Source organism: Diabrotica undecimpunctata, chromosome 6, assembly GCF_040954645.1.
Source record: "Diabrotica undecimpunctata isolate CICGRU chromosome 6, icDiaUnde3, whole genome shotgun sequence".
Lineage (NCBI taxonomy): Eukaryota > Metazoa > Arthropoda > Insecta > Coleoptera > Chrysomelidae > Diabrotica > Diabrotica undecimpunctata.
Window position 1 is genome coordinate 31,721,394 of NC_092808.1, and position 12,657 is coordinate 31,734,050.

The 12,657-nt window shown below is 31.5% G+C and overlaps 1 protein-coding gene across 1 annotated transcript; it reads left to right on the forward strand.

The window, feature by feature from the left end:
- Window positions 1–2,170: 2,170 nt before the first annotated feature.
- LOC140443349 (uncharacterized) lies at window positions 2,171–10,747 on the forward strand. The gene is made up of 2 exons (XM_072534562.1): window positions 2,171–2,965; window positions 8,189–10,747. The coding sequence occupies exons 1-2, from the start codon at window positions 2,940–2,942 to the stop codon at window positions 10,143–10,145; spliced, it is 1,983 nt and encodes a 660-aa protein (XP_072390663.1). The 5' UTR covers window positions 2,171–2,939; the 3' UTR covers window positions 10,146–10,747.
- The last annotated feature ends 1,910 nt before the right edge of the window (window positions 10,748–12,657 follow it).

Here is a 12,657-nt window from a genome sequence, read left to right on the forward strand (position 1 = left end):
GGTTCCTTGATAACATCGATGAAGACATTAAAAATATGGGTATACATGCGTGGCGAAGGAAGGCGATGGATAGGGACGACTGGAGAGAAACGCTTGATGAGGCTAGGACCCACGAAGGGTTGTAAAGTAAGAATGATGATGATATATTCAAATAAGCTGCTCTTAGGTAAATTCGTTCCAGGAACACAGCTTCAAAATACTAGAAAAGTCATTTTACAATTGACGTTGACAGTGTATTTTCTTCTACACTTCTACTTTAAAATAAATAAAAAAATTTGCAGGCTATCGATATATTGATGGACAGTTAGATCACATCAGGATATGATAGAATGAGGTTTTTTTAAAGACAACAGAACAATTTCTTTCTATCAAAAGTTTTAAAACTTTTTAGTACGATTAATTTCTCTGATATAGAAATAACGCTGCATAGAACGAACAGGAATTGTAAAATGATGAGTGGTTTTTCCATAAAATACCCAATTTATTATTCAACAGTTTTATTGAAAGGTATGTAACTACCTTTCCGTGGAAACATACAAATTAGTATTCATCAATAACTTAAAAAATAGAGTAATTTTGTAATAACGAGATAAAGAGAGTAACGTAAAGATATGTCCTCGGGCCGCCTCTGAAGAAGGGACTGCTTTTAAAATGTAGGGCAGCATTGCAGTGTTTCCTGGAAAGTGAACATATGCGAGTCATTATGTGAAGGATTTCGAGACAAAAAAGAGTAAAAAACCCCTAAAAACATCGACAGATCGACCGCCTAACGGGTGTTTCGCAATTCTTATGGCTGTGGCTGCGAAGATAGGTGCCATGCAGGGGCGTGCGGGGCAGAAAAAATTCTTAAAGAATGACGATGGAAAAGTTCGATAGATTTTTTGTAGATATTGTAGAAGTTGTTACAATGTCAATCTGCTGCGTATTTGTATCTTCATGAGAGAAATTTATTAAATATATTTATTAGGTTCTCTTGTACTTCATAGGATTATTTTTAATAATATCTAATTTAGAATGTAATATATAGAATATTAGTAGAAAATAAAGTAAAATAATTAAAATAAGGATGAATATACTTACCAAATTCTGATCCGGATGACAAAGTCAGTTTTTCAGTACTGAAAATAGTTAATACAAAATGAAACACGTGTTTCCCATTTCCATGAACAATCAAGTACGCTTTTGCTAGAAATGAGTCACTATGAAACTAAATAAAATTCCCATAATTTCGTCGTTTAGCCTCCGAGGCTTAGCCAAACTGCAACCGGAATGATATTTATATTTATGGCTTTCGGATAGGCGTCTTCGTTTAAAGATGGAGTTAGCACAAATAGAAGGATATATTTGGATGGTGAAATGATTGCGAAAGTAATAGTTTTAAGTAACTAGGATCGGTGTTACAGAGTAATGGGGGAATAGATGGAGATGCATGCAGTATAATTAGGGTTGGATGGATAAAGTGGAAGGAAGTGAGTGGTGTGTTGTGTGATAGAAAAATTCCAATGAAGCTGAAGAGAAAATTCTATAAAACAGCCATAAGACCAGCTATGATGCACGGAACTGAATGTTGGGAAGTTAAAAGGAAAGAGAAACAACAAATGCATGTGGCGTAAATGAGAATGCTTAGATAGATGAGTGGAGTGACAAAAAAGAATAAAATTAGGAATGAGTATATTAGGAGAAGTTTAGGGGTGGCACCAGTTGTTGCCAAGATGGGAGAGCATAGGGATGATTTCATCATGTTCAACGTAGAGACTTTGTACATGCAATACGAAGAATTGCTGATTTGCGGGTTTCTGGAAGTAGTAGGAGAGGAAGACCAAAAAATACCTGGGGGAGACGCTTAGGCAGGACATGTCGGTAAAGGATATTAATATTGATAGGACCCAAGATAGACACTTATGAAGAAACGTAATTAGAGAAGCCGACCCCGGTCGGCTATATAGGCCGAACTGGCCTGAATGAACTTTACTTACTTTTACATGTCTGATTTTTAAATAGAGATACAAAAATATTTAATCGGATCGAAAACAGTAAGTATTCTTAATGTATTTGAATTTTTTACTCTGAGGCTCATGCGCACAGCACTCTCGCGCTCATACTTCTGGTTAACTAATTTTTGTGTTTGAGGGATGTTTGGTCATTTTAATTTGTCTGACTGATTAAATATAACTTTTGTAATGTACCTACCTACTCACATGTAAGATAATTAAAGTATCTATGTATTTCTATATAGTTTTTAGTCACCTGGTATATGTTATTTACAATTATGAAAAGTTCTCATGTATAATCACTAATAATTATTTGCTGTTAGAAATCAGAATCAATACTCTTCATAAATATTTTCCTATTTAGAATAAATAAGTTTCGCTAGTTTATTCACCTAATACTTCGTATCTATGGAATAATAATAATTTATTTCTCTTATTTCTTTGTTCGATAAGCTATCCGTATTTGCTATTTTAATATTAATATTTGAGTCCAATCTCTTGTACTCAAATCCATCCAGAAACATCGTTAAATAATTGTAGATAACAGAACTTATATATTCATAGTTTTAAGAAATAACAAGCAGAGTGTAATTTTCATCCTCTAATATAATAAATTTATACATGTCAATATATTCTGTTTAATTCCAAAACAAAGAGTTAGTCCGGAGAAGAAATAAACGCATAGTATTCCATAACAAAATTTGGTGTCAGAACGTGGGATATTAGTAGCAGAGTTCCTCTGATTGCTGATAGAAGGAGAGCTGAGGAATTTTTGAATTGACTTGTTTCCTTCGAGGAATCATTCAAAAAAAAAACTGTCAGTGTGGAAAAATCGCCACTACAACTAATTACATTGGGGTCCAGTACATCCAGTTCGAAATCCAGTTCCAGTCATAACCCAATTGTAGTTCCATCGGAAGTAGAGGTGAACCCGTGGAATAATAGACTATGCGACCAACAACAATATTCTACTTGTAAGTACATTCTATCTTAAATTCTGTCTCATATTTTAAAAATCTTGTAAACGTATGTCTACTTTATATCCTGATATAAGTAACTTATTTGACGAACAAATACCTTCTCCCGACTCAAATTCTCTTTCAAATTCTTCTACTTCTAATTCAAATAAAATGTCAGTATCAATTGAAATAGCTGAAAAACTTCTCATTCGATTTGATGGTACAAAATCAAAATTATACGAATTCATAGACAATTGTGATAAAGCATACAATTTAGTAAATCCGCAATCCAAACCCATCTTATTAGCCATTATAGAAACTAAATTAACCGATAAAGCTAGGGCCATAACTAGAAACAGAACATTTGACGAATGGAAAGATTTAAAAGACTTCTTATTAGATGCTTATTCTGAACGCCGAACTGAAGGTCAGTGGCAATTGGAATTACATTCCTTACGTCAGATGCCCAGTGAAAATGTAATGTCATTTGCAAATAAAGTTGAAAATTGCTATATAAAATTAATAAATACACTTGATCCAGACTTATCTCCAGATGCAAGAAATGCATGTACTAAACTCTTAAAAACTCAAGCACTAAATGTCTTTATTAGAGGATTAAACAAAGACCTCTCTATTTTAATCAAAGCCCGAAATCCAGATTCCTTAGAAAGAGCTGTTGCTATAGCAATTGCCGAAGAACAAGAACAGTTATCAAGACAAGAAATTTTCAGACCATTCTGTAATATTTGCAAACGAAATAACCATTCCTCAAATAACTGTCGATATAAAAACAATTCAGATAGAAATGTTAGACATCTTCAAAATTCTAGTTTTCAAAACCCAAAATATCCTAATTCAAATCTTCAAAGGTCAAATTCTCAAAATCAAAATTATAAACCTTCAAATTCAAATTCCAATTCTGATTTTCCTCCAAACTTAAGAAAAGAAAATACCAACACTTCCCAACGTTTTTGCAGATACTGCAAAAAACCAGGTCACGTTATAGAAGAATGTAGAAAACGCGAATTTAACAATAAAAACAAAAATCCAACAAATTCTTTAAACTTCCAGAATCCTCGACAACCAACGGTCGATTCTCGAGGAGTTCGTTCAGTTCAGGCCGTATCACAACCATCAACTTCTCAGTCACTTCCTATGTAGATTTACCCTTAGTAAATAATTCTAATCCATCCTCTTGCAAGTTTCTAATCGATACAGGCGCAGATATTTCTTTAATTAAATATTCAAAAATATTAAACATTCCAAAAATTTATTCTAAGTCTATTACTCTACGAGGCATTGATAAAAATGTCTTAAATCCAAATAAAACTATATGTAGTTGTAACGTAAATTTCAAGATAAAAGATTTTGTCCAAACTCATGTTTTCTATGTCGTAGAAGACGATTTTCCTCTTCATTTCGACGGTATATTAGGTAGCGATTTTTTTGAAATAAATAAATGCCAAATTGATTATAAAGAAAATAAATTAAACTTTAAAAATTGTTCTATTTCAATCGAATATATAAAATCTCCATTAAACAATGACAATGACGAATTTCTGAGAGATCAAAATATCGAGACAAGTTCTAATATCGATGAAATATTTCCTTATGATGCTAAATCCATAGAGGATCATTCTTATTTAGAAACCAATGATATCCAAATAACCTTAAGTAGTGAAGAACTACTATCCAATCCAATTCAATCTAAATCTAACTCTAAATCCAAAGAAAATTCAAGTCCAAAATGTGTAAAATCCACTGAGATATGCACAAATAAAACTTGTAACTCTTCACGAAATCATAAATCAAAATCCTGTTCAGAAGAAAAATCCTGTTCAGACGATCTTATACTAAATCAAAACTCTAATTCTAACTCAAGAAGTAATAAAACTATTCTATCCGCAAGAACTGAAACAATTGTTCAAATTAAAGTAATAAATAATGAATTAAGCGAAGGATTATGTCCCGAACGCGAAATCTTTAAAGGTGTATTTTTATGTCCTAGTGTTGTTAAAGTAAAAAATGATTTCTTTTTAACCTCAATCGTAAACACTACTGAAACGGATGTTGAATTAAACGATATTCAAGTAGCAATAGAAAAAATTCCAAATTTACAAAACAATGCAAATATACGAAAAATGTCTTCTTATAAAGATAATACGAATTCTAACAGAATTGCTAAATTAAAAAATGCCTTGAGAACAGATCATTTAAATAGTGAAGAAAAATCATCTTTAATTTCTATTTGCAAGGAGTACAATCATATCTTTTATCTGGAAGGAGATCAACTTACCAGTACAAATGCCATAACTTGCAAAATTCCTTTAAATTCTAATGTACCTATTAGCACTAAATCATACAGGTATCCTGAAGTACACAAACATGAAGTCGAAACTCAAATAAAAGGTATGCTAGATCAAGGTATTATCGAAGAATCAACTTCGCCATGGAATTCGCCCCTTTGGGTTGTGCCAAAAAAGGCCGATGCTTCAGCAAAGAAGAAATGGCGAATTGTTATAGACTATCGACGACTAAATGATATTACTATAGGAGATTCATTTCCACTTCCGAATATAGTCGATATATTAGACCAATTGGGTCATTCAAAATATTTTTCAACAATAGATTTAACATCAGGATTTCACCAGATCAAAATGGATCCTGAGGATTCTCCAAAGACTGCTTTCTCAACTCCGTCTGGACATTATCAATATTCACGAATGCCATTTGGATTAAAAAATGCTCCCAGTATTTTTCAAAGGCTAATGAATACTGTCCTCTCAGGAATACAAAATTACAGATGTTTTGTCTATCTCGACGATATAGTCATTCATGCCGATACATTAGAAAATCATAATAAAAGATTAAAAGAAGTATTCGAAAAATTGTCTACATTCAACTTAAAAATACAACCAGATAAGTGCGAATTTTTTCGTCGCGAAGTAATGTATTTAGGACATTTAATAACTGAATTTGGTGTCAAACCGGACGAAAAAAAGGTATGTGCTGTTACAGATTTTCCTATACCCAGAACACAAAAAGATATTAAGAGCTTTTTGGGTCTCACTGGTTATTATAGACGCTTTATAAAAAATTTCAGTGCTTTAACACAACCTTTAACAAAACTGCTGAGGAAAAATGTTGAATTTAATTGGACAAGCATTCAACAACAGTCATTTGAGAACCTGAAATCAATACTTTGTTCAGAACCAATACTTCAGTATCCAGATTTTACCAAACCCTTTGTCTTAACAACGGATGCTAGTAATTATGCAATAGGGTCCATACTTTCTCAAGGTAAAGTACCAGATGATTTACCTATTGCTTATGCTAGTCGTACCTTGAACAAAGCGGAATCAAACTATAGCACAACAGAAAAAGAATTACTTGCAATTGTATGGAGTGTTAAACACTTTAGACCATATTTGTACGGAAATAAATTTTTCATTTATACGGATCATAAACCACTCACATGGCTATTTAATGTAAAAGATCCCGGATCAAGACTCGTTAGGTGGAGATTAGCATTAGAAGAATATAGCTATGAAATTATTTATAAACCAGGTAAATTAAATCAAAATGCTGATTGTTTAAGTCGTCCTCCTTTAACCATATCTGAAACAAATATTTGCGAAGAAAACAAAAACCCGGCAACAATCACCTTACAAATAAACAAAATGAGTAAAGAAAATAATGACACTTATTCACAGTTCTTATCTAAATCCGAAACTATATTAATAACAAATGATAATATAAAAGAAACAAATGAAAAGATTACATCATTTTCACAAAATTTAGCATTGTTTGTTTCCGTAGATTTAAATTTTAATGAGATCGTTCAGAAACAAATAAATAAACAATTCAGTCATATAGAAAATTTGAAAGCCAAAAATCCAAGACTAAATGACATTATATATATTTCTGATCAAAATAAAAACTTTTATTACATATTTATAAAAAATAATTATTGGGACAATACCTCTTATGAAGATATATTTAATTCCCTAATAAAATTAAGAGACTGGTTATTAAACGATAAAATATTAAAAATTTGCCTACCCAGAATAACTTTTAGCTACGATAAATTAAGTTGGGGAAAAATTAGATCTATGATTAGATTTATTTTTAGAAAAACTGATATATCTATTATCATTTATCATGATATACTAACAAATCCTGAACCTGAGGAAATAACTACAATATTACAAGAGAATCACACTAGTCCTACGGCTGGACACTCTGGTTTTCATCGGACATACAATCGTATAAAAAAACATTTCAAATGGAATAATATGAAAAATGATATTAAAAACTTTATAAAAACCTGTGAATCTTGTCAGAAAAATAAACTCGTTAGAAAAAAATTCGTAAAGCCCATGGAGATAACAACAACAAGCTCAAATCCATTAGAAAAAATATTTTTAGATATAGTAGGTCCTTTACCTTTAACCGAGTCAGGTAATAAGTTCATATTAACATTACAAGATGACTTAACAAAATTTTCTCAAGCTTATGCAATTCCGAATCATGAAACCAAGACTATCGCTGAAAATCTGGTTCGTGGATTTATTTGCAAGTTTGGAAAACCCGATATAATAGTTACTGATCAAGGCCGAGATTTTACTTCCAAATTATTTTCTCAAATCGCCAAGCTTTTTAAAATCAGACATATAAATTGTACTGCTTATCATCCAGAATCAAATGCTGCATTAGAAAGGAGTCACGCTACTTTAGCAGACTACCTTAAACATTATATTAAAGCTGATCAATCCGATTGGGACGAATGGCTAGATTTTGCTATGTTTTCATATAATACAACTAATCATACTTCAACCAAATTCACACCATATGAACTAATATTTGGATATACACCTAATCTACCTAGCAGTATAATACGACCAGTAGAACTCAAATATACATATGAAGATTATTTAGATAATTTAACACTTAAGCTTAGAAAATCTCATGAGTTAGCAAAAACGAATCTATTAGAATCTAAAGTAGTCAGTAAAAAATATTATGACCAAAAGATTAATGACACCGTTTTCTTAGAAGGACAATTAGTATATCTCCAAAATGAGCAAACAAAGAAGGGTCAAACCAAAAAACTTACACAAAATTATAATGGACCTTATAAAATTCTAGAGATAAATTCTCCTGTCAATTGCACAATTTTAGTAAATAAAAAACCAATAAAAGTTCACATGAATAGATTGAAACATGCTTTTGTTTCAGGTATGCAATAATATGGCTGACAAATAGTGAACAAATTCACAAGAAATATACCAATACTCCTATCAACAAATCACCTGGAATCTATTACGAACACATAAAAAATGTTCAATTTATTGAAACTCATTGGAACATATTAAGTCATATTCCTTTACAACCTTTTACAGACAAATTAAATTTTGTAGATCTCACCTATCAAAAAACATTAAGACTGTGTCAAAACAAACCAGTTCTTATTGAATTACGATTATGCGATACTTCACTAAAACTCTTAGGACAAATCATACCTAGACTCTTTCAAGATGAACAAACTTTAAAAAACATAATTCTGCATGAACATTTTAGACCAAAACGCGCTCTATTTAATGCAATTGGATCTGTTTTCAGGACCTTATTCGGTACCTTAGACAGTGATGATGCTGAAAATTTCAATAATGCTATTAACAAAGCTGAAAGTAACGAAAATCATCTTCTTGATTTACTAAAACAACAAATTCATGTAGTAAAAGCCACGATTGCAAATTTTAATAACTCTATTACAAATCTAGACCGAAACAAAGTGATTTTTGATAAAAATTTTGAATCAATTACCAATTACACAGATAAAATGAATAATAAATATTTTAATTTAGATTTAAAACAAAAAATTGAAGAACATTTTACCTTACTAACTTTCTTTATAACAGAATTACAACAAGAATATTCTACTTTAATAAACGTTATTCTATTTGCAAGAAATAATAACCTTCATCCTTCTGTTATAACACCTGAGCAACTAATTCAAGAATTATCTAAAACGGTAACGCATTTACCTAGTACATCGACTTATCCATTTCCATTGACTATCGATTATGCTCATAAATATTTCGATATCATTTTACTTAAATATATATATTTTGATAACAAGATTTTAATTACGGTTAGTATACCTTTGGTTAGTAATACTCCTTATTCTCTTTTTAAACTAATATCTCTTCCTATAATTCATCCAACATTAAAGAGACTTACCTTTATTCTTCCATCTGTCAAATATCTTGTTCTTTCAGAAAATAGAAACATTTATGTTACTATTGATACATTAGAAGACTGTTATTCATTAGATGAAGAAAAACTTATTTGCAAAAATCCTGATACTTTCCGATTTACACACACTAATCCAATTTGTGAAACTGAATTGTTAACTTCAATAACAAACATACCATCTAGTTGCGATACTCGTATAATTCAAACAGAATATGAAATTTGGCATAAATTAAACAAACCAAATTCTTGGATATATGTTTTACCCAAACCAACAGATTTAACTTTAAGCTGTCAGACTAGTACGCCAATATCTATTGTTCTTTCAAACACAGGTATTTTTTCTACTTCGAATAATTGCAAAACTTACACCGGATCAACTATTTTGATATCTGTCTCAAATCCAAAAGAAAGTAATTTTCAGTCTATCATTCCAGATTTATCCCTTCCAGAAGTCTGTTGTGATGATATTAAGATAAATAATGAATCCAAATTACACCTTGTTCCCTTACAATTAAATAATCTCGATCGAGATGCATTAAATTTAGCAAGCCATAAACTAGATAATTTAGAGAAAATGACCTCAGAAACAAATATTAATTTTTCAGACACAATAAAAAATAGTTCTTATTTCACTTATGCAATCTTATTTTTGATAAAATGTATGTTACTTTATATTTTATACAGGATAATTAAATATTTTTACCGACGATTTCGTAGAAATCCGTCACATAGTTGTCAACAAATTACAAATTGTTTAACACTAAATATATGTCAAAGTAAACGAAAACATGTACATGAGACAGATTTAAGTATAGATTGTAAACATAATAAAGACAATAATTATAGTGAATCCAAAAAGTGTGAAGAGACTAGTTTCACAGAGACTACACCGATAAGACGAAGTGAAAGACTATCGAGACTAAAAGAAACTATTTAAATGTGTTAAAATAAAATAATAATGTATACAAATGTTTTATACCATTTAAATGAAAATTCATTTTACAATTATTTTCATTCTTACAAAAGGAGGTGTAATGTACCTACCTACTCACATGTAAGATAATTAAAGTATCTATGTATTTCTATATAGTTTTTAGTCACCTGGTATATGTTATTTACAATTATGAAAAGTTCTCATGTATAATCACTAATAATTATTTGCTGTTAGAAATCAGAATCAATACTCTTCATAAATATTTTCCTATTTAGAATAAATAAGTTTCGCTAGTTTATTCACCTAATACTTCGTATCTATGGAATAATAATAATTTATTTCTCTTATTTCTTTGTTCGATAAGCTATCCGTATTTGCTATTTTAATATTAATATTTGAGTCCAATCTCTTGTACTCAAATCCATCCAGAAACATCGTTAAATAATTGTAGATAACAGAACTTATATATTCATAGTTTTAAGAAATAACAAGCAGAGTGTAATTTTCATCCTCTAATATAATAAATTTATACATGTCAATATATTCTGTTTAATTCCAAAACAAAGAGTTAGTCCGGAGAAGAAATAAACGCATAGTATTCCATAACACTTTATTATAGTTCCATTAATAACATATTTAAAACTCAGACATGTAAAAGTAAGTAAAGTTCATTTAATTTTAGTGGAGCTTTAAAGCGTCTGACAAAAGTTCTGGTCCATGACAAGTGTCTGACACTTATTACAGTATTTTCAAAATAATATTCTACAAAATATGTATAAAAATCAGTTATGTAAATTTAAGTTAAATAGCTCTTATTTTTAGTTACCTTTCCCACCTGGTACCTGCCCAGGTGTCACTCAGCAAGTTTTATAAATACGCAGGTATTCAAAGCACACGAGACGCTACTCAGACTCTAAGGTTTCATCTGTGTGAAAATAAGTTATGTCTGATCGCTCTGGGATCTTGGACTAATAAAGATGTTTCAACATCGCAACCTCACCGCAATCTAGTCATTCTAAGAAAATTACCACTTTTTTACATCTATCCAGTATGGGCACAGATATTTAACATGATTTTTAAGTGTAAAATATTGATTATTAAGAAATATATTTTGGTTTATAGGAATGTTGTATCTTGTAAAGGCAGATACTGCTGATTTGGCAATTGATAAATTTAAGCAGTTCTTTAAGAACCATAGAAAGAGATAACTACATACTTTACTTGAGTTTTGCATACCGATTTCATACAGATTTTATGTTTCCTGCTTTCTGTATAGGCACAAAAGTAGTCTGCATATTGCATGATTTTGAATGGAATGTTGGTTTATTTGCATTTTATGTATGTCAGAGGTGTACAGACGGGTATTTGATGATTGAGCCGATTTAAACTGAGATACTTCCAGCTAAGGGCACGATTGCGACTCTACAGCGACACCGTAATGCATTAATAGACGAAATAAGTTAGGTTATATAATTAAAAATGAAAATAAAATATAAGAATTTATACCAAGAATATACACTTACACTTAGGGACTGATATTTACTAAGTATAAAACATTTTTTAGTATTGTTTAAGATATGTATATCCAATTAAGTAGATTACGCTGTACGTAAGTACCAAATCATTATCGTGCTGAAAGGATTAAATCTGTTGCCGGCGCAATCGTGCCCACAGCTTAAAGGACCCTTACCAAGACCGGATAGCAGGTACCATCGGTGCAATCATGCCCTTCCCGTACAGACTGAATAAGATTGACGATAATAAGTGTATAGCAGTTTTACGGTGCGATCGGAGTATAGTACTACCATATTTCTAAGAGACTCTAAGGACCTGTTTTGTGAAATGATCCGTTGTTTATATAATTTCACACCTCGAACAATAGCACCCAGCTGAGCTGAATATTATTAAGTCTCTTAGAAATATGGTAGCACTATACAATAAGAGATCGCTTTCATAATTTATTATATATAGCACACAGACGCGACATTTGGCGTAATGCAATACGCGGCGTACGACATTTATTGGAGACTACTACCTTTGGCTCGATGCACACTTACACCTGCGTCGTTGCAAGTAGCGTGCCCAGCAGTATATGAGTTGTAATTAGGCAGTGCACACCTCCTGATACAAGCGGCGTGGACCGGGAGGATGCCAGTTTCTGCTACGCCGCCACGTGCACGCGGCCTTCAAGTCTTTGCTAGGCAATTAGCGAGTACACATTGACCGCGTGATGATGCGTGATCAGAATTAAGACGAGATGAACCACATACTTCTTTTTTTCTGTTATATAAATACACGGTAAATGCAATACACGGTAAATGCAGGCGTAATGAAACTGAAGACTGAAGACGCCGATAAATCGCTCAATGTGTATTGACGAGAAACAAACAAGCCAAGCGCACGCATCTTGCTCACAGCATGCACGCTACTTGCAAAAACGCAAGTTTGCACTGAGCTAGTTTCCCATACACTGCAACATTTGTAAACTTTACTTAGATACGATTTTTCTCACTGA

Excerpts from the sequence above, each read along its gene's own strand:
- LOC140443349 (XM_072534562.1), top strand. The coding sequence starts at position 2,940 with ATGCGACCAACAACAATATTCTACTT. Across the intron at positions 2,966-8,188 it reads CCAACAACAATATTCTACTT|GTATGCAATAATATGGCTGA; the intron begins GTAAGTACATTC and ends CTTTTGTTTCAG.